The 22,210-nt window shown below is 34.5% G+C and overlaps 1 protein-coding gene across 1 annotated transcript in view; it reads left to right on the forward strand.

Moving 5' to 3' along the window:
* The window catches only part of DYNC2H1 (dynein cytoplasmic 2 heavy chain 1), a 380,708-nt gene that overhangs the window by 138,496 nt on the left and 220,002 nt on the right, over nucleotides 1-22,210 (forward strand). Inside the window, 11 exon segments of the mRNA XM_043996879.1 lie at nucleotides 1,614-1,727; nucleotides 2,170-2,312; nucleotides 6,767-6,851; nucleotides 9,430-9,554; nucleotides 9,556-9,585; nucleotides 11,824-11,961; nucleotides 14,182-14,295; nucleotides 16,950-17,110; nucleotides 18,026-18,149; nucleotides 19,133-19,254; nucleotides 20,615-20,705. Of these exon segments, the coding sequence (XP_043852814.1) occupies nucleotides 1,614-1,727; nucleotides 2,170-2,312; nucleotides 6,767-6,851; nucleotides 9,430-9,554; nucleotides 9,556-9,585; nucleotides 11,824-11,961; nucleotides 14,182-14,295; nucleotides 16,950-17,110; nucleotides 18,026-18,149; nucleotides 19,133-19,254; nucleotides 20,615-20,705 (1,247 nt within the window).

A 22,210-nucleotide genomic window follows, 5' to 3' on the forward strand; every position in this document is an offset into this window, starting at 1 on the left:
AATTTTGCTTAACTACACATGATTATAACTGTACTTTTGGTTTTCTTTCTCAATTGAAGTGGGATGGGGAGTAGATAGATTTTTATTGATTGAAAAACATATATATTTAAAAATACTGGTATAATTCCCAACTTGAATTCTGTTTCATTCAAGTCAAGTTAGGTTTTTTTGTTTTTCTGGTTTTTTTAGTGAGGCAATTGGGGTTAAGTGACTTGCCCACGGTCACACAGCTAGTTAAGTGTTAAGTGTCTGAGGCCGGATTTGAACTCAGGTACTCCTGACTCCAGGGCCGGTGCTCTATCCACTTTGCCACCTAGCTGCCCTAAGTCAAGTCAGTTTTTATTAACATATCCTGAATGATTAAAGATTCCAAAAATTTTTTTGTATCCATTTTTAATGACTAAAACAAAAACCTAAAAGCATATTTTGAATAATTAGTGTTGTTTTTAGCATCATATAAATGCTAAGCTAGCATTAAGTACTAGAGGGGTACCAAGGAGGGTTGACACCATTATGAACTAGAGGATAGAAACCAAGGTTTCATAGGAGATCTAAGACTTTATCTAGGGATTGAGAGATAATAGGGTTTAATTAGTAGAAGGGCATTCTAGGTAATGGAAACAGTGTAATTAGTGATTCAGTAGCAAATGTTTCAGGTAAGAAAATTACAAGATATAAAGTTTAAAAGATAGATTAGGGTCAGATTATGAAGGGCTTTGAATGCCATGCTGTTTTAGAGAGGATGGGAAACGACTGAAGGTTTTTTAATTGTTGTTTTTAAATTTGATGAAATCTAATATTTTAGATAAATTAATCTGGCATTAAAACTCTACTGAAATCTTGCTAAGTCTTACTTTGATGTCTCAGTGTGGCATATAAAGGATTCTTTTTTTCCTTCAAAGACTATGTTGGTAGAGTGCAAAATTTAATGGTTCAACTTCAGAAACTGGTTTGATTTGCTCATTGGAAATGATATTAAAGAAGAGGCATCTACTTTACCACTGTACCCCAAGGACCACTAAACATTTTCATCTAATGATGATGAAACCTTACGTATTTTTATATGAGCCCCTTGAGGACAATGACTCTTTTATATTTATATATTCAGCATTTATCCCAGTGCCTTGTGCCTAGTAAGTGCCTTAACAAATACTTTTTCATTCATTCCTTTTATTCATTCCCTACCAATCTAGAAAGACTTGAAGGATGGATCTTATTTATTTATTATATATCTATTGTCTGAGTATGTGAGCAAATTCAGAGGCTCATTGTGAGGAAGTCTATGGAATTAAATTTTTCAGTCATGGTAGCCTCTGAAGACAGTCTGCCAAAGAAGAGAGGAGCTGTGATCTTCATTGGGCTGTGAATGGTCTCATTGACAAAATCACCTAACTCTGAGGAAGTAGTTTCAGTATATAATAGAGGAATGAGAGATTTGAGGTGGAGAAGCTATTTAGAAGGCTACTTAATTATCCATATGTAAGATGATAAAGATCTAAACTATAGTAATAGTGGCAATGAAAAGGACACTAATAACTTTCAGAATTCAATATTGGAAAAAACACCATTGATAAAGCACTTAAGTTTAATGCAATGGACCATTCTTTGTGTAGGTGAAGTTCCTGGACTATATTCTCTTGAAGAGTTAGAACCCTTACTGTCTCCTTTAAAAGATCAGGCTTCACAGGATGGCTTTACTGGACCAGTCTTCAATTACTTTACCTACAGTAAGGAAAATTTTAATAATTCATTGAACAGTAAAAAGTATAAATTATGTAAAATAAGTGAATTTTAATCAAACATTATTTTGTTCATTCGATTTCCTAAGTATCACAAAGTTTATGTAAATTTAATTATTTATACCTTTTTATTTCTTTTAGATATTTTACAAATAACATAAAATGTTGGGGAAACTGCTAGACTGTAGAGTTTGATAAGAACAAAATATAATGTCCATTGAACCTTGACCTTCCCATTCACTTTCATGTAATAAATGAAATATTTACCTCATTTGAAAATTATTTCAATGCTTAGGTCACGATGGACTTTTCTAAAAGCTTTGATTATTGTTATGTAGTTTATAAAAGGTTCATAAACACTGATTTGAGTAATGTTTAGTTACCTGTTTGCCCTAAAAAATTTCTGTCATTTAAATTTTAAATTCTTTAGAGATCCAGCAGAATTTGCATATAGTCTTGATAATGGATTCTACCAGCTTAAATTTCACAATAAACTGTGAGAGTAATCCAGCCCTACATAAGAAATGCCAGGTACTGTGGATGGAGAGTTGGTCAGACAACAGTATGAAAAAGGTGAGTTTGCCATTTAATAAAATTGTGAAAAGTAGATGAGCATATTCTTTGTGCAAAAGTACATTCTTTAAGTAGGGCTACAATTGTGACAATGTTAATTGAGTTCTTGTCATAACACTTTAACCACAACATAGCTTTATTCATATAGGCTACAGATGATGATAAAGCTGTTCTAAAAAGATAATAGAAAAATTTGAAGAAATGATATCAGAATAATCATTCAACCATTAGATTCTTTTCAGAATCAGACAACAAATAATAAGTGCCTACTATGTGGCAGACAGTGTTGTAGACATTGGAGATAAATATGTAATAGTTGACATAATACATACTCACAGGGAACTGACATTTTAAGGGATAGATCACAAGGAAATATATGAGAATATACAGAATGAATATAAAGATAATAAATAGGATTAAATACAACATAGCTAAATACAAGGTAGTTTGAGAATAAGGGGACTAGATGTTGGGGGATCAGGAAAACTTCAAGGGAGTGCTTCAACTATATCCTATCTTAATTTTTTTAATTTTTTGCAGGGCATTAAGAGTTAGGTGATTTGCCCAGGGTCACACAGCTAGTGTGTGAAGTATCTGAGGCTGGATTTGAACTCAGGTCCTCCTGAATCCAGGGCCGGTACTTTAGCTTGAACTATATCTTGAAGTAACAGGGGGCTTCTCTGAGACAGATATGAAGAGGGAGTGCATTCCAATGATGGGAGACAGACAATGCAAGGGTGTGACATGAGAGATGGGGTGTTTTGTGTAAGGAACAGAGAAGGGCCAGTTTGGCTGAGTTGCAGTGTGAGGGAGGGGGAACAATGTCAAATGAAGCTGAAAGATAAGTTGGGGCCAGGTTGTGAAAAGCTTTCAAAACTAAAAGGAGGAGTTTACATCTTATCCTAGGAAGCCACTGGAATTAACTTCGTAGGAGGAGATACATGTGATCTTATCTGTGCTCAAGACAAATGACTTTGGCAGCAGTATATAACATAGATGAGAGTGGACAGACTTTCGGAGGAGGGAGACCAATTAGGAGACCATTGAATACTCTGGGTGAGAGTCAATGAAGGCCTGAATTAAAGTCAGTAGAGAAAAGGGATTGGATAAAAACAATATTAGGAAGGTAGAAATAGCGAGATTTGGCAACTGATTGGCATGTGAGGAAAGAAGAGGACAAAATAGTTTAAGGTTAGGAATGGGAGTATGGAAATCTTAATGGCTAAATTTGATTGTCTTTTCTCAGATCTCATCCTTTATCTACCTAACTACTGTATTTGGCACTGTTGACCTCTTTTATTCGGGAAAATAAAATTCTCTATTTGATAGAAATAGGGAAGTTTGAAAGAGAAATGGGTTTGGGGGGAAAGATAAGGAAGTTTTGTTTTGGATATCTTGAGTTTGAGATGACTCTGGGGACATCACTTTAAAGTGTCTAATGGGCAATTTATCTATCTATCTATCTATCTATCTATCTATCTATCTGTTTATTTTCTGGGTGAGGCAATTGGGGTTAAGTGACTTGCCCAGGGTCACACAGCTAGTAAGTGTTAAGTGTCTGAGGCTGAATTTGAACTCAGGTCCTCCTGAATCCAGGGCCGGTGCGCTATCCACTGTGCCACCTAGCTGCCCCTTAATGGGCAATTTATGATGGGAGATTGAAGTTGTTGGGAGAGTCTGGGTTTGGATATAGAAAGTATCCCAAACATCTTCATGAATTTTAAAACTTCCCAAGGACTTTTGGAACATCTTGTTCCTCTATCTTTGCATCATTGGCAGAGAAAGGATGGCTAAGCCCTTAGGAGCTGATGATATCATCAGAAGAGAGTGTAGGTAGAAGACAAGAGGTTATAGGACAGAACTTTAGGGAATACCCATAGTTAAGGGGCATGATGTAAGTGATGAATTTGTACAGAAGACTTAGAATGCCAAACAGGCCAGCCAAACTGGTCTTTCTGATATTCATATATTTCTTGAGGCAGCTGGTGGTGTAGTGGAGTCCATTTGCTCAAGGAATTCAAATTTGGCCTCAGACACTTCCTAGCTCTGTGATCTTGAGCAAGTCACTTAACCTCTGTTTGCCTCAGTTTCTTCAACTATAAAATGGGGATAATTATAACACCTACCTCGGAGAAGGCTGTTTTGAGAATTAAATGAGATAATATTTGTAAAGTGTTTAGAACAGTGCTTGGCACATAATAAAAATTATATAAATGTTGTCATTATTGTTGTTACTGTTATCTCTCAAATCTGGGTAGATAGGTAGGAGGAGAACCAGAATGGGGCATTACCATGTACACTCAGAAATCCAGAGATGAAAGAGTATGCAGGAGGAAGAGGAGGAGAAAAAGGCCCAAAGTGCTGAATGTAGTATTAGATTGAGAAGGATGAGATCTGAGAAAAGACCACCAAATTTTGCAATTCAGTGTCACTAACTACTTTGGTGAGAGTAATTTCAGTTGAGTGATAAAATTAGAAATCAGATTGCAGAGTGTTAAGGAGTAAAAGGAGAGGAGGCAGAAGCAGCAAATTTAGATAGTTTTTTGAGGCGTTTGGCAGAAAAGGTAGGAGTCATGTAAGAGTATGGTAGGGTCTTAATGAAGGTTTTTTAAGATGGGTTTATTTGTAGACAGTAGGAAAGAAACCAGTAAATGGGAAGAAGCTTAAGATTAGAAGGATGATGGAGTTGAGAGTTTGCTAGAGTAGATCAGCTGTTAGGTGTTATTGTCAGAAACTGAGGAAAAGGACTAGACAGTGGAGGATGATGTCCACGGGTTTCGAGATAAAGAAGACAGGAGAAGAGGGAGCTCAGGTCTGATGGCCTCAATTTTCTCACTAAAGTAAGAGGTGTGGTTCTCAGCAGAGCCAGAGGAATAAGGAAGAGGTGTGGAAGCTTGAAGAGGGCAATGAATATTTAGAAAATCTCTTAAAAGTGTGCTATGACAGATTGGTGCCTATTTCAGAAGTATGATAGATAATGTTTGAATATTTCACATTTCAATAGGAGGAAGGAGTGGTAATCATTTCCTAGTTAACCATTTTCCTTAGAGAACCTTTTTATCATATAAGATAAATCCTGAAGACTGTTTTCCACAGAATTTAAAGGAACCAGATCTGGTATATAATTCCCAACTGTCGCATTGAAACTTTAGTTAACAATTTACACTTATTTTGCTTTGAGGGTGTACCTAGAGATTTATAGTCAGTCAGTAGGAATCATCAGCATTATTAAGAAAAGCTTATTACATTGTTTGTGAGATAGCATTAAGTCACATTTCTTGGCTTGTTATTTAAGATGAAATAAGTTGAAGATAGGTGATCAAATAAATCATTTGAAGTTGTATAGCTTGTCAAATTGTTGATCCCCAGAGCAAATCAATATTATTTTTATCTACAATAAAGTTTTTTTGGTATCTTCTAAAATAGAATATAAATCTCAGTCTCTTAAATGTTCTTCAAAAATTTTGTAAATTTTAATAGGACTTGCAGTATTGATGTCATTGTTTAAAAATAAAAATATATACATTAATATGTAATAATCTCTTCTCAAACATGTACCCCAATATTATTATTTTCAACAACTAATTTTTCACTGATAATTTTCTAATTAGGCTTAGATCATAGTCTCATTCCTTGTTTGTTTTTTGTTTGTTTGTTTATAGAATAATCATTTTCATACTGTATATTAATGTACTGTGGTGGATAGAGAGCAAGCCTTGAAGCTAGGAAGACCTAAAATCAAATCCCCACTTCGACACATTCTGGCTGTGCGACCCTGGACAAGTTATGTTATCTTTCAGAGTTGTAGGCAACTCTCTAAGATTATAAGTTTCATAGAGATGCCAAATTGCATTGGAGGAAGGCGTTTCCTCAATTGAGAGTTCTCTATATCAGTGAAATCACAGATCTGGGCCCTATCCCTATATTGGAATTGATTCTTAGTTGCCATTTCTTCATACAGTGATTGTCACATATCAAAATCTTGCCAAGGAAATTTTTCCCTTTGAAAATTGATGAGACCAGGTGTTGTGTTAGGCTGATGCTGGTGGCCCAGTTAAGTTCTCTGGAGTTCTGAGCTGCAACACGGCTAAAAGCATTGGATTGGATATCTTCTGTAAATTCAATACCAGCATTGTGAGTCCCGTTTAATGTGGGGCAAACTGTCCCAGGTGAGAGATAGAGCATTTCAAAGTTTCTGTGCTGAACATGATCCCAGCCACTGTACTTCCACCTTCTAGCTTAGATGTTATAAGGAAGCACAGCCTTTAAAAAAAAAAGGAAGGAAAAAAGAAAAGAAAAATGCATTTAGTTTGTTCCTGTTAATCTGTGAGATGTGGAAGAAAACTGTGATTAATCATACCATTATATTTGTGAATGTCTTGATTTCATTTTATCTTTGCCTAAATATTGTTCGTATTGATTTTAAATTTTCAAAAATGATCTTTTCAATTTAGATACCTAAAATGTTATTCAGTGAAATGTCCAGTGAAGAAAAGTCTGGTGAAAAAAAAAGAAGAGAAGAAACGAAAAAACCCACTGGTAATATTTCAGAGAAAGTTATCATAACTCTGATTTGGAGACCAGAATAAGAGAAAAATGAAAACAAAATAAGTTACCACAAATTTAATAGTGTGTCTTAAATGTATAAATCAGATCTGTTTCTTTAACTAAATTTAAAAAAAAACACCAATTTAAAAACTAAATAATTTTATGTACATAGGACAAAGCAGCAAAAACATCCAAGACCTCCAGCTTACTTTAGTATTAGTGGTCTTATTCTTGTTGTATTCTCGAGGACAGTTTGACATACTCAGGTCTCCTACAGAATAATTAAGCTCCTTTTTACAGAATAGCCCTTTGATCATCTTGTTCTGATGAGGAAGGCTGGGAGGAGGTATCTAGGTATTCTCCCTGAAGAGGCTTTACAGTGATTACTATCATTAATCAAAGAGGATGACTACTTTTTCCTTTATCTCTTTTAAACTCTCACCTTTGCCTGTGTTGAACAATCAGTCAAAACCATATATCATTGCAGGCTCTGTGCCTGTGTCCTCACCATGGCGATAACGAGACAAAAAAATGAAATAGTTCCAGACCTCAAGGACCTTACATCTGATGAGTGAGATGTGATGTACATAAGTATATACAAAGTAAATGTAAGGTAATTTTGGAGGTTCAGTGCTAGCAGCTGGAGAAATCATGAAAGGCTTCATGGAGGATGTGGTGTTTGAGGCTGAGCATTGAAGAAAACTCTGGGTTTTACGAGGTAGGCTTGCCTGCATGGAGATAGGAGATGGAGAGCCAGGTTTGAGGAACAGCAAGGAGGCTTACTTGGTGTACTAAAGAGTGTAGTAATAGGATGAATTCATCAACTAGGTCTGAAAAGGTAGGGTGGAGGCAGGTTTGGGATCCTCAAAGTAATAGGCAGTGGGGAATTCATTGAACAGGGGAGTGACATGGTCAGAGTTGTATTATAGTTCAGTTCCTTTTGGCAGTTATGTAGAGGACAGGAGAGGGAATAAATGAGGCAAGGAGAGAAATTAGAAGACTTGAAATAATCCAGGTGAGAAGTGATGAGGGCCTTAAATAAGGTAAAGACTGGGTGTTGTAAGAAGGGAATAGATAGGAGAGATGTAGAGAAGAATTCAGAAGATTGAGAAATTGATAGGATATTGTGGAGTGGGAGAGTGTGTGTTTTCTTTTGGTACTGCATATCTGAAAAGCTGTCGTTATTTCCTCCTTTTATTTGTACTGGAGACAACTTGTATCAGAGACCAAGGCACAAGGAAGATAGAATTGAGACCACTTATAATAGGCTAATTTGAGTTTGGAGATGAGAAAATAAGAGCCAAATATATCTCTATCTCTGTCTATCTTATCTATCATCCATCCATTCATCCATCATCCATCATCCATCTATCTATCTATCTATCTATCTATCTATCTATCTATCTATCTATCTATCTATCTATCCATCTATCTACCTACCTACCTACCTACCTACCTACCTACCTATCTACCTATCTATCATCTACCTATTGAACCTATTATCTAAGTTAACAATATGAGAATCTGGCTCCCAGTAAATAAATTATTATAAATTCATTTATTTAATACTTAATGAATGCAAGTATTAATTATTTTTAACTGCTCTTTTCTGTTGAAAAATCTTGCCGTATCCTTTAAAGAAAAAATCATCTATGTACAATGTTGAATATTTTGAATTAATTTATTTTTAATTAATAATGTTAGTAGAAAGAACATGGGTTGAACTTAGTACAAGTTGAACTTAGGTTCAAGTCAAAGCTGTACTGCTTACTACAGGAGAGATCTTGAGTAAATCACTTTGTCTTTTTTTATAATTTGTGTGTGTGTGTGTGTGTGAATTGGGGTTAAGTGACTTGCCCAGGGTCACATGCTAGTAAGTGTTAAGTGTCTGAGGCTGGATTTGAACTCAGGTCCTCCTCAATCCAGGGCCGGTGCTCTATCCACTGAGCTACCTAGCTGCCCCTTGTCTTTTTTTTTTAAATCTATAAAATTAGGGCTTTGAACTAGATGGTTTTTTTCCCCCTTCCAGATTTAGATCATATAATCTTATGATTTTACATTAGGAACTGAGAAAGATTTTAAAAAGTTTTTTTGGTGGGGGGGGCAGTTCATGATGGTACTCTTACCCAAAGGTTTGCGATTTTTGTGAAGAAAGCATTTTGTAAACTATAAAGTGATATACAAATGTGAGCTATTATTATTTATTAATTCAGTATAGAACCAATCCATAATGCAAACATCATCATTGTATTATTGCATTCAAAATGCCTTCTGATTTGTGTTCACTGATAAAAGTTATGTAGTGAGTATAAGAAAGACATAACTAGAAAGATGCAACAAGCTAATGGGAAAGGGAATGCATGTCCAGATTCATTTAGGTATATTTTCCTCTTTGGAAAAGAGGAAATTCTTGGTTTTATTCTTAAAGTAGAAACATTCATTATAACAGCGAATGTGCAATTCTTTGCAAACAATTTGATGGTATGGTAAGCCAACTGCAAAATGTAATGGTTGTGTGCTAGTGTGATATTGACTAAAATAATTTACTGTTTTTTTATTTTAAATTTAGGGGATCCTGATTTTCTAAAATCTTTTTTGGCTATTCATGAAACTTGTAAAGCATATGGAGCTACACCGAGCCGATACATGACCTTTTTACGTGTATACTCAGCCATCAATAGTAGCAAGAAAAACTGAGTTGTTAAAAAGACAAAGTCATTTGCAGGTGAAAAATTTGTAACATCTCACTACCTTATTTTCGACACAAAAATTTTGAGTATTTGTTTTTATAGATAAAAAAGAAGGATGAAATAACCTGCTTTGACAGTTGAGTCTTTCTCTAGCATTTTCACAGTATGCATAATATTGCATAGAATAAAATATTTTTGAATAATTGGTACACTAAATTACCTTTTTTGGGGCCTCTAATATTTAAACTCCTTTTTTACTTTTCTCAATGAAAGACATTTACTCTATTTGGCCACTGTGTGGTGATCTTGGGCTTCAGAGGTAGATATTTCTGAAGAATTCAAATGCCTACTTCTTGAGAAGTTATCATCTAGTTATTAACAAGCAGTGTTATGGGTAATGTTTACCAATAGACTTTTCATTTACAAACTTTTCAATACTTTGGTAGTTTATCTATAATCATTTGATACTCTTATGGGTTATCTTTTCAAGAAAACAAACTTGTATGTCTTTAGACACCTTTCTTTACTTAGATTGTTCTAATTTCTCAAATTGTGTAGACATAAATGGAACTGGTATCTAGTGTCCTTTGAAACAGCTTATGAGTTTCATTCTTTTTTTTTTGGTGAGGCAGTTGGGGTTAAGGGACTTGCCCAGGGTCACACAGCTAGTAAGTGTCAAGTGTCTGAGGCCGGATTTGAACTCAAGTTCTCCTGGATCCAAGGCCGGTGCTCTATCCACTGTGCCATTTAGCTGCCCCAAGTTTCATTCTTTTATACCTTCAGATGACATATTTCTAGGTTAGTTAATGCCTGATTACTGTACAAACGTAAGTCCCCTAGGTATAGAAGAGTTAATTTTATGATCTTAACTCTCCAAGAGCTTACTTTCATTTTCTCCATTCATCGATCCATCAACAAGCATTTATTAAACAATTACATTGTGATTGGCACTGGGAATTTCAAGACAAAGAATGATGAAATTCCTATCCTTGGGGACTTTATTTGTCTTTGTCTTACAACTAGCATTTATATAAGACTAGATTTCAGTTTCTAAGTAAGTTTAAATCCTGTGGATCTTTTTTCTGCTTGATCACTGATGAAGTCATAAACAAAAGAAACATAGAAATGATCAGTTTTGCTTTAGTGTTGGGGATTGTGATCTGTTGCTTCAACTAACGGGCTTCTGTAGGAGAATTAGGTAGCCTAGTAAATGCTGATCCTTTCATTTTCTAAATTTAAAGGAAAGCCACATAGTATAATTAGAGATACCCAAGGGAACTTGGAAGGTAAAGTAAGAACAGATAACTTGAGAGGGATGCTGGGCCAACAGCTACAACCTCTCAACTATGGCAGCCTAACAGTGCTCTTCACTCCCCTCAAAATGGGAATGGGCTTTCCAAGAGGGTCACCAATTAATTTTGAAGACAGCAGCCTTAATGCTGTGACAAGAGGGAATACTAGACTATATTTGTGGTCATGTGCAAATCTACTTTTGTGACTTGGAACATTGTTACTCCAAACTCTCAGTGGGACTCCTGGGTCCATCTTTACTATATATTGCTGAGTAACTCTGTTAAAGAATCAGGGATCAGGGCAGATTCTGTTACTTTATAAGGAGGTTAAGAGTCCTGCTTAGGTGAGTCTAAATGTCCTTCTCCCTTTTATCCCTCTTCCCCTTTTCCCCTTCCTCTTTCCAAGGTTATAAGAAGGGAGGCACTGATAGGAAACTTACCACTTTTAGTTTATAATAGAAGATTCCAGATATTCAAACTAGTAGAGAAATTGCAGGTCTTTCAAGTTGGGAGGATGGTATGTAAATGAAGCATAGATAGGTTTATTGGATATAGAAAGAATAGGTTCCTCAGGCCAGAGGTTTTTCCTAAAACAGCATTTCCTGTCTTTTTCTATTATCTTCTTCCTCTTAATCTATCTTAGATTCATTCAAGGTTGATTATCATAGATTAGTATAGATACTGCTCCCATTCTTCAGGAAATCCCAACCTATTAATTCCATTTTTCACAAGGGATTTTTATTTCATATCTGATTTTTTTAAAATTTTGCATTCTTTCTGAACTTTTGAAAGCATTAATTACCATAGTTTTGTTAATGTTAACAAATAGAAATGAAATGTCATTTTTCTTCAGAACAAGAGATTATTCTTTATGAAGATTGTTTTTAAAATTGAACCTCTTAGTTGGTGCTTAGTTTGTGTTTTGGAAAAATTCCTTTATTTCTTTATATTCCCAACCAATATTTAGTTTTATTTTTATAGGCTGGTGTGTCTAAACTTAATGAAGCCAAAGCTCTTGTGGATGAACTGAATAGAAAAGCTGGAGAGCAAAGCATATTACTTAAAACAAAGCAAAATGAGGCAGATGCTGCCCTCCAAGAGATCACAGTGTCAATGCAGGTAATACCTAGTGTGAATACAAAAGTTCAAAGAAAGAACATTCAGTGTGTAATTTTTAATGAATCATTCATTATAAAAATATGGTTTGCATCAAAACTTTGGACCTAAAAAAAATAACTTCTTTCTTCATTGAAATTGAGTCCTCAATGGCTTCTCCTTGGGTACACTCACACAACCAATTCTGAATTTGGCTAATTATCTGGTCCATATCTTTCCATCTTTTATGCAAAAACATCACAGGAAGAACCTTGATTAAATGTTTTGCTTAAATTGTTTACTGTATTCAAAACATTCTCTTGACTTAGCATGACCTGATCTATATCTCCTATGTCAAAGAAAGGGAAATAAGATTAGTTGATATGATCTATGCCTGATGAATGAACAAATAAATAAATAAATGCACACATGCATTAAATGAATGGATGAATTAATAAAGGAAAACATTTATTAGTTATTACTCTCTGCTAAGCACTGGGTTAGGCCAACCCATTCTGACTCTTTGTAATTACCACTTCCTTTTGTACTTTACAGTTTATGTAACCTGATGAGTTTTATCTAATCAGTTAATAACTAGCATCTATTAAGTGCTGATTGTGGGCCAGACAGTGTTACAAAAACAGAAATGGAAGAGTGATCAAGGAGGGGAAATAGAAAAAAAAATGTATATATACATGTGTATAAGTGTGTGTGTGTATGCATATGTATGTATATATATATAGATAGATAGATAGATAGATAGATAGATACACACATAGATGTGTATATATCAGTCATTAAGTTAATTAACAAATTGTCATTAATCATTAAGTGCCTACTATGTTCCAGTCATTTTACAGGTGAAAATAATGAAACTGTATATATGTGGAAAGAAAATAATACATAATAACATTGGAAAGGTAGTTTGGTTGGTTCACCAGGTTGTGCAGGTTTTTAACATCTAAACATGGGAGCTTATATTTGAGCTTAGAGGCATTAGAGAGCTGTTGGATTTTATTGTGAAGAAGAGTGACATGGACTTTATAAAAATCACTTTTAGTATTTCTTATTAATATTCAGTACTGTCCCTGCTTACCTGTCCTCTTTCTTTTGAATGAGATATGCTTATTTAGATTCATCATTCTCTCTAGTCAACCTTTGTCAAACTTTATTTGGTGACATATGATATTAATTGAAATACATATAATACAAGGTATAATATAGCATCATATAGAATATTTAAAAATTGTTATGGAAGTTTCTAGGAGGTAGAAATCAATTTTAGTTGGGGAGATGAGTTTTCTTTATGGAGGAAGGGGCATTTGAACTAGGCCTGCTTAGATAGGTAGAATTTCAAAAGGCAAAAGGAAGTAAATTCTGGGTGGAGAAAACATCACATGTATAGAAGCCAGAAACTAGGGCATATTCACAGAATAGTATGACCCAAACACAAGCTTTGTAAGCTTAAACAGTGGGAACTTCAAGAAATGTGGGTTAGAGCCAGATTTTAGAAGGCTTTACAATGGCATACAACAGACTTTTCTAAGAGTTAGTTTTTAAAAATATTTTCGTTGATTTTGTGATTTAGTATGGAATAAAATGCAAAATAATTCTTTAGATATGGTACTATTTTATGCCCAGTGTCTCTTTTATTTCTATTTCTTAATCATATATAGACATAGAACATTCAATTATTCAATAAACCCTTTAATATATAATCTGTAAATGTACATTTTATTAGACATTTATTATTTGTTTTTATTTGGAATGACAATATATTCTTGGTCTTTTTGATTTTAGCAAATTTTTTCTTAAAAATATAATCTAGGGGCAGCTAGGTGGCACAGTGGATAGAGCACCAGCCCTGGAGTCAGGAGTACCTGAGTTCAAATCCGGCCTCAGACACTTAACACTTACTAGCTGTGTGATCCTGGGCAAGTCACTTAACCCCAATTGCCTCACTAAAAAAAAAAGAAAGAAAAAGAAAAAGAAAGAAGTATATAATCTAGCTATTAAGCATTGGATAAAAATATAGTGTGTTGCTAATGTCATATTTTTATAGATATGTTTACAACTTATTCTGTAAGAATTTAAATGTGGTTGGTTTGATTTTAACTCTGCATTAATTGCTAATCATAAAATACAGCTGTTTAAAGGCAAATTTATCTTGAAGATTTCCTAAACACAGAACATTAATACAAATTTAAAAATCTGATTGTTAATTCAGAATGTATTTTCCTGTAGGATGCCAGTGAGCAGAAGACGGAACTAGAGAGACTTAAGCACAAAATAGCAGAAGAAGTCATTAAGATTGAGGAAAGAAAAAGCAAAATTGATGATGAACTAAATGAAGTACAGGTAAGATGCTTTTCTCTAAAGAATTCATTGTATTTTTGTACAACTTTTTTTTTTTTGGACCCAATCTCTGATTTAACTGGTGTAGGGAACTCACAGTGAGAAGACTTCTATGATTGCAGGTGGGAACCTCTTTTGCATTTTATAGTTTTTGAGGCTTTTTTCCAGAGCATGAAAAGGTGAAGTTACTTGTAAACTGGAAATCACACAATGACATGTGTCATAAAAAAGAACTGAACACAGGTTTTCTTGATCCCAAGGCCAGCCCTTTATCTACTATATTACACTGCTGCTCCTTAGGAAAGACATTAAATAATCATCTGCAATTTGGTATAGCCAGCATCAGTTAAATAAATGCCTTAATATGTGCTACATATATTTAAGGAACTATCTTATAAAGTCTTTACATTTTATCAAAGATGATTCTCTTCAAGTTGAGAAAATAATTTATGTGAAAGAAATATGAAGGAACATGGATAAGAAAAATTATAGTAGCTCTATTATATATTATATATATGTAGTATATATGGTATATACCCAAAATAACCAGCTATATACTATACTATGTACTAGTTATATTCTATATACTATTACATATGGGTTTTATATATGTATACACACATATATGTGTGTATATATGGCTTATGTATATATGTATGTGAGTGAGTATGTATTTATATACCAGCTAAACATTACTTTGATGTTTGCAAATCACTACAGATATTTCACTTTATCCTTAAGAACTCTGAGTGTTAGGTGATATTAATATCCCCATTTTACAGATGAGAAAATTAAGGCAGTCAAAAGTTAAGTTATTTGGGTAGGGTCATGTAAGCTTGTAAGTGAGGCTGGATCTGAAACTGCATTTAAGCACAATTTTGTGCAACCTAGCTGCCAGTATTGTTGCTGTAACTCCAAAATTTAAAAACAAAATGAAATAAAACTTTTAGTTTACTCAAAAGACTTACTTAGCTTAACACATATTAAAAATGGTGTTTTTTTTTAATCAGAAGAAAATTTTAGTCAAAACAAATTTGATGTTCGTGTTAGCCCCAGATTTTGAAAAAAGCTTTTTTTTTTTTTTAAAGGTAGTTACTGTCATATACCCAGCATACTTCATCTGTCCTATGGACAGTCAATCATTCAATCAAAAAGCATTTATTTTGTGTCTGCTATGTACCAAGCCTTGTACTATGTGCTGAGAATACAAGTACCAAAAAAATGTAACTTTCCCTACATACAAGGAACTTACATTCTAATAGGGGAGACAAAAAGTATCGAGTTAAATAAATACAAATAAGACAAATAATTTAAGAAAAAGTAGTGGGGAGATGCTAATAGTTGGGGAGGTCAAGAAAGGCTTCATGAAGAAGGTGGTACTTTTGAATAATTTCTTGAACCATTCTGTGAGGTGGAGGTGAAGAAGGTATATATAAATTTCAGGAGTGTGGGATGACAAGTTCAAAGGTGTGGAGATCAGAGATGGAATGTTGCGTGTTAGAAGCAGAGAGAAAACCGGTTTGGCTGTATCACAAGAGCATGGGATAGGGCGCATTGTGAGCATGGGATAGGGCGCATTGTCCATTGAGACTATCCAGATGAGTTAGGGCCAAGTTGTAAAGGTATTTAAAAGCTAGGAACTTAAAAAAAATATTCTAGAGCTAAGAGAAAATCACTGGAGTTCATTAAGTAGGGGAGCTACATTGTCAGATCTACACTTAAGGAAAATTACTTTGAGATAGTATGGAGAATGGACTGGAGCAGGAAGAGCCTTGAGGCAGAGAGACCTCATAAGTAGGCAGTTGCAGTAATCCAAGTGAGAGGTAATGAGGATCCATAGCTGTGAGTGGAGAAAAGGAATAACATACAACAGATATGATGGAGGTAGAAATGACAAGATTTGACACTTGATTGGATACACGTGGTGAAAAGAAAGTGAGGAGTTGAAAATAATGGCAGTTAATTATGATCTTGGGAGAATAGGAGTTAAAATTAGAGAAAAGAGCTTAAATTACTTTATATGAGATTAAGTTAGTTCATTATTTGAATCTAGGTTACCTCAAGAAATATATGTGTCTAAATTACTTTTCCCATAAGTTATACAATTATATTATGCAATTATAAATTATTAAGATGGTCCCAAAATGTAATGTTCATTATTTGGCATGGACTAACCTGAATATTACAGGCTCATTTCAAGCCAAATTAAATTTTCGTGGATTATGCTGTTGTTGTGATAATGATTTTTATAATGTCTGTTTTGGCCATTTTGTATTATGTTTATATAAAAAAAATTTTCATTTTAGTTTTATTCTTTTGTTCATGAAATATTTATTGTGCACCTGCTATGTGCAAGGAACTATCCTAAATGCTGAAGGAAGGTATAATTCAAATAAGCAACTATGCCTCCTTTTCGGTAGTTTACAATTTAGATGGCACGGGGAATAAAACAAGTACAGAAATGTCTACAATATAAAATAGAGTGTGATAGATTCACAAGATAAATATAAGTAAAATAGAATTCAGAGGAAGAAGGAAAAAAAAAGTTGAGGTTGAGGTACTCATAACATTTTGGTAAAAATGAAAAATTATGAGATATAAATGAAAAATTTGATTGTCTAAAATGAATAATGTACTTTTTTATCCTGTTATTTTAGCCACTGGTTAATGAAGCTAAATTAGCAGTTGGAAATATAAAACCAGAGTCCCTTTCAGAGATCCGCTCATTAAGAATGCCACCTGATGTCATCAGAGACATTCTTGAAGGAGTCTTAAGATTGATGGGTATCTTTGATACATCTTGGGTGAGCATGAAAAGGTAAGCTTTAGGATTTAGAGTGAGCATTGTTAAAATCTGCATCACGTGAGAATTTAGAGATAATCAGTGCCCTTACCTATAAAATGAAGCATCATCATCATAACTAGCATTTACACAGCTCTTTAAGGTTTGCAAAGTGCTTTGCAAATACTTTATCCTCACAACAACCCTGAGACACAGGTGCTATTATTTTCCTCATTTAGCAGATGAGGAAACTGAATCAGGAAGAAATTAAGTGACTTGTTCAGGGTCACATAGCTGGTAAGTGTCAGGAACTGGATATGAAATCAAATCTTCATGAACCAGTGCTGCATACTTATTGGGCCACCTGGCTTCCTCTCTAGATAAGCTCTAAGGCCCTTTCTAGCTTATAAATCCTATTTTATAATCCAACCCAGTTACAGTTAAGCATATAGATAAAGGGGTGTGTGTGTATATATATGTATGTATGTATGTGTGTATACACATATACATACACATATATACACATATATGTATATACATATGTATGTGTATATGTGTGTGTGAAAATGAAATTCAGAGGCATTAAGTGACTTGCTTAGGGTCACACAGGTCATACAGTAGTAGAGTAGGCATGATTTTTACTCTCCTATCAGCTGTATAGATATGGTGAAGGTTGCTTGTGTTTTTAAATAACATTTTCTACCTTTAGTCTTACTGGAAAGGAGAATAATAATGGGAAGGGCAAGAGACTTCTCAAATCTACAGTTAGACTTGGCTAGTAATTTAGGAACTTTATTGCTTGTACCATTCTATTAAGTTGCCCTTTTTGTCAGAAAAATGAAACTTTTATTTTAACTTTCCTTTATTTATCTCTTTTTTCCTTTATGCAATTAATAAAATGTAAATCAATTAACTAAATTAATGAATTTACATTTATAATAATATTTATAGTTTCCTTGCTAAAAGAGGTGTGAAAGAAGATATAGCAACGTTTGATGCTCGAAACATTCCAAGGGAAATAAGAGAAAGTGTTGAAGACCTTTTGTTTAAAAACAAAGCATCTTTTGACCCAAAGGTAATTTATAAAAACATTAATTTAAGTTTTTTTCTCTATCATTATGTGTGATTATTTGATTACTTTGAAAGATCACCCCTAAATCTGGGCATCCAGATTAAATTCCACTGTTCCTGATACTCCAACAGGATGATCACCTAAGGGTTTCTCAGTTAATACTCTGTATTGCTCTCGGGCCCACAGGATGATTAAATAGAACAAGTAACCACCAAAAACTTGCTGGGTCTCCACAGGGTCATGTTTTCTATAAAGCAGTCAACTATGTTTTGTTTTAAATTTCCTGGCAAAACATGACATTAACCTGTTTTAAATACCTGCCTTTACATTAAAAAGTCCTGAGCAATTCCACTCCTAGCCCTTCATTTTCTGTCATTGCCTGGCTCTTAAAAGATCCAGGAAATTGTAGGAGAGAAAATGCAAGCTGTGTAATCATGGCTTACATTTGCATAGAGATCACTTATTAGGTCACTAAAGAAATGAATAAAAAGAGAGGTGAACCCAGGGCTATGCTTTGTGGTATCCTACAAGCTGTAGCCCGGAGAAGGAGACTGAACCAGGAAAGAAGATGGCAGAATTAAAAGGTGAGACTGGTAGGGGAGAATTAGGCCACTGAGGATGAAGATGTAGCCATGTAGTTTTCTGTGCAGGTTACCCTTCTGGCTTTCTAATTATATTTGGTTAGTTGTGTTAAGCAAACTACCTATTGGAGCAGGCAAAACATATATATATACATATATACACACATATATATATTATATATATATATATATATATATATTACATGAATAAACAGAAATGCAAAAGACACTTAAGGTTAGGCCACTTCAGAGATTAGTTGTAATTAAATTTATAGGTAAACAAATCTTCATACTAACAAATTCGTTTAGTTCATTTCTAGCCAGGGACCAAAATAATTCATTGACGTTGTTTAAATACTTAAGAAAATGATATGGAATTAAATTAGAATATAATGGATTTTTCAGAATGCTAAACGTGCCAGTACTGCAGCTGCTCCCCTGGCTGCTTGGGTCAAAGCCAATGTTCAGTATTCACACGTATTAGAACGAATTCAGCCTTTGGAAACAGAACAAGCGGGATTAGAAGCGTAAGTTGTTTTTTTTAAAGGATAACTTTTCAGATATTACAACCTTTTGTCCCTGGGAAAGGTCGTGGTGGTTCTTAGGTATTCCTCAATAAAGAATTATACTCTAGCACACAGTCCAATTAGAATTAAAGTGGTCTTTTATTTGGTGCTAGAGAAAGTGACCTAATGGGAAGTCCAAAGACTTCAGCCCTCAGGAGGAGGCTTAGAAACATTTTCCTCTGTGAACAGAGGGAAGGCAAACGCTTTTATGGAGGATAGATGGGGTGTCCTGCTTGAAAACTGGAAAGTTCCCTATTAGGGTGGGATGGGGGAAAGCTTGGATGCTTGTAATATTCCTGAGAGTCCAGGGTTTGTTTGTTTGTTTGTTTTAATGATGATCCTGACCTTTGGTACTATCTGTCTCATAATGGTAGTAGCCATACCTAAATGACTTTCCTAGAATTTTATCTTCCCTTACTTCTTAGGTATGTCTGTTCTGATAACTAGTTGGTCAATCTAAACTCTAATAGTTCCTTGATTCCTCGATATGTCTGTCCTGTTATCTGGTCATCTTTGGTTTTGCTTCTCACAGAAGAAACTTGTTCTGATTTATCCTAAGCCCCATGTCACTTTGCTTTTTCCAGCATAATAATGAGTCAGCAGTATGCCTTTTCTTTACTCTTGTATAGAGATGTGCCATATGCATTTTTAATATTTTAAAGAAATAGAAATCAAGTAAGGTGTTTTGTGGATAGATGCAATATACATCTCTAATCCGGGATGTAGTGTACATATAGTCTTTCACCTTTTCCTCCCTCAGTGTCCTTGGTGATGGGGCATCAGGTCATCATGAAACTGTCAGTGTAGGGGTGTTGATGGTTTTCCTTGGTTACTGTGTCTTCCTCTTTGAGGATCTTGTTAGATTTCTGTATATTCCTAAGCCTAAACTACTTAGATAGATAGATTTTGGTGTATCAGGAGCATGGCCTTTAGACATGTATTAATCATAGTTTTTCCATTTAATTAGTAATCTCTTTCCTTTTCCATATCTGTTAGATATTGATACATTTCTTCTAATATTGAGTAAATAGACCAGCTGAGTAGGGTATGTGTAAAAATAAAGGAGGCTTTTTACAACTAGTAGTTAGAATTTTGGAATTTCAATTTATTATACAAAATATCACATTGAAAGTAGTGAAAGTTTATAATATGTATCTGGAAGTTCTGTGGAATAGAACAAAATTAGTAATGTATAATCACAAATGTGAGATCATTTTTGTTGTTGTAGACCACATAATGTAAGTTCACTTCTCAAGCTACTTATATCTTGTCGATAATGTTTAAAGCAGAAATGTTTGTATAAAATTAAGTTGTGTTTTAGGAATCTGAAGAAAACTGAAGACAGAAAAAAGAAACTGGAAGACTTACTTAACTCTGTTGGTCAGAAAGTATCAGAGTTGAAAGATAAGTAAGTTAATATTTGGAAACAATTTTGAATATTGTTTAATATGTAATTTGATTGTTTAAATAAAATCAAAGCCTGCAATTAATAGTTTTTCACCTATGATATTTTCATTCAAAAACTGAGGTAGGTGTGGAGAATTTCATCAGCATCTGGTTTCTCTTTGTTCCATCATCACTCTTTATTAAGAGCAAATGAATATATTAATTTAGCTTTCATTTTATAAATGTGTGCATTCTGGTGTGTCTTTGAGAGAGTGGGAGGGAGAAGAATTCAGTGCAAAATGACTTAAATGTGTAAGGGGCTAAAATTCTAGCTATACTGTCTAAAATCTAGTGAGTGGTTGCTAATAAATTGTAAGATTTAGCAAGAGTTTAGACTTTTAAGCATTTATTAAGGAGAATAAGAATTTGGTGAAGAGAGAGAAAGAGGCCTAGATTCATCTATCTATCAAAGGGAGCACGAATTTTTTGCTCCATTCTCCACGAGAGTCCCGATGAAAGAGAGCAAGAAAGCCAGCCTTGCCCCTTCTTCCTCCCAGAAGCCTCCTGTGAAACTGGGAACATCCCCCATCCACACGCACACACAGCTCCAAGCTAATTGGCTGGTACCTTTGATAGACAGTACCCACCAGCAAATGTCACTTCCTGACGCCAAAGAAAAGCCTCATGGTTTGCCCTCAGAGGCCTTATCCTCATTGTGGAGCTTTCCTACAGTAACTCTCCAGCAGGTGGCGTCACTCCTATCGTTACAAATGATAATTTTAACTTTGAGGATTCATTTTCCTTTGAAAATTTAGTTTAGAGTTTAAGTAATTTTGTTCCCAGTGAAAAATCATACTGTTGCCATAGCTGCATCTGCTTCATTATCTCCTCAAAATATTCTTAATATCTTATATCTGTAAAGATGTCCAGGGGGGCAGCTAGGTAGCACAGTGGATAAAGCATTAGCCCTGGAATCAGGAGGACCTGAGTTCAAATCCGGCCTCAGAAACTTGACACTTACTAGCTGTGCAACCTTGGCAAGTCACTTAACTCTCATTGCACCCCCCCTCCCCCAAAAGTCAAGATCCTGTTTGGTATTAATTTTCATTTAACTTTGTCCATTCTACCATGGAAAAACAGTTTCTGTTTGGGGAAAGGTTTTTTCCTAATGGAAGAATAAGGATTGTTCCTCTTAAAGCTCAACATATATGTCTACTAAGGGCTGTGACTTACTATTAAAACAAAGAGAAAAAATTCATTGGGAACTATTAGAATTGTAGAAATATTTATTTCTAAAATTTAGGAGGGCATGGTCTGTAAGAGGATAGTAATCTAACAATATGTTACAGAATAAATTCAGTTTTATAAGTCCAATATTCCTTTCAGAGGTTAGAGATATCTTTTGTGAGAGCCTAGGAAAGATTTGCTGTAAGCTGCTTTTTTTTTCCTAAGGGAGGGAAGAAAAATTATATTAGATTTATCAAAGAAATCTGTCAAACAAAAGCTATACATTTCCTTATATGGAAGATAA

The sequence above is a fragment of the Dromiciops gliroides genome, chromosome 3 (genome assembly GCF_019393635.1).
Source record: "Dromiciops gliroides isolate mDroGli1 chromosome 3, mDroGli1.pri, whole genome shotgun sequence".
NCBI lineage: Eukaryota > Metazoa > Chordata > Mammalia > Microbiotheria > Microbiotheriidae > Dromiciops > Dromiciops gliroides.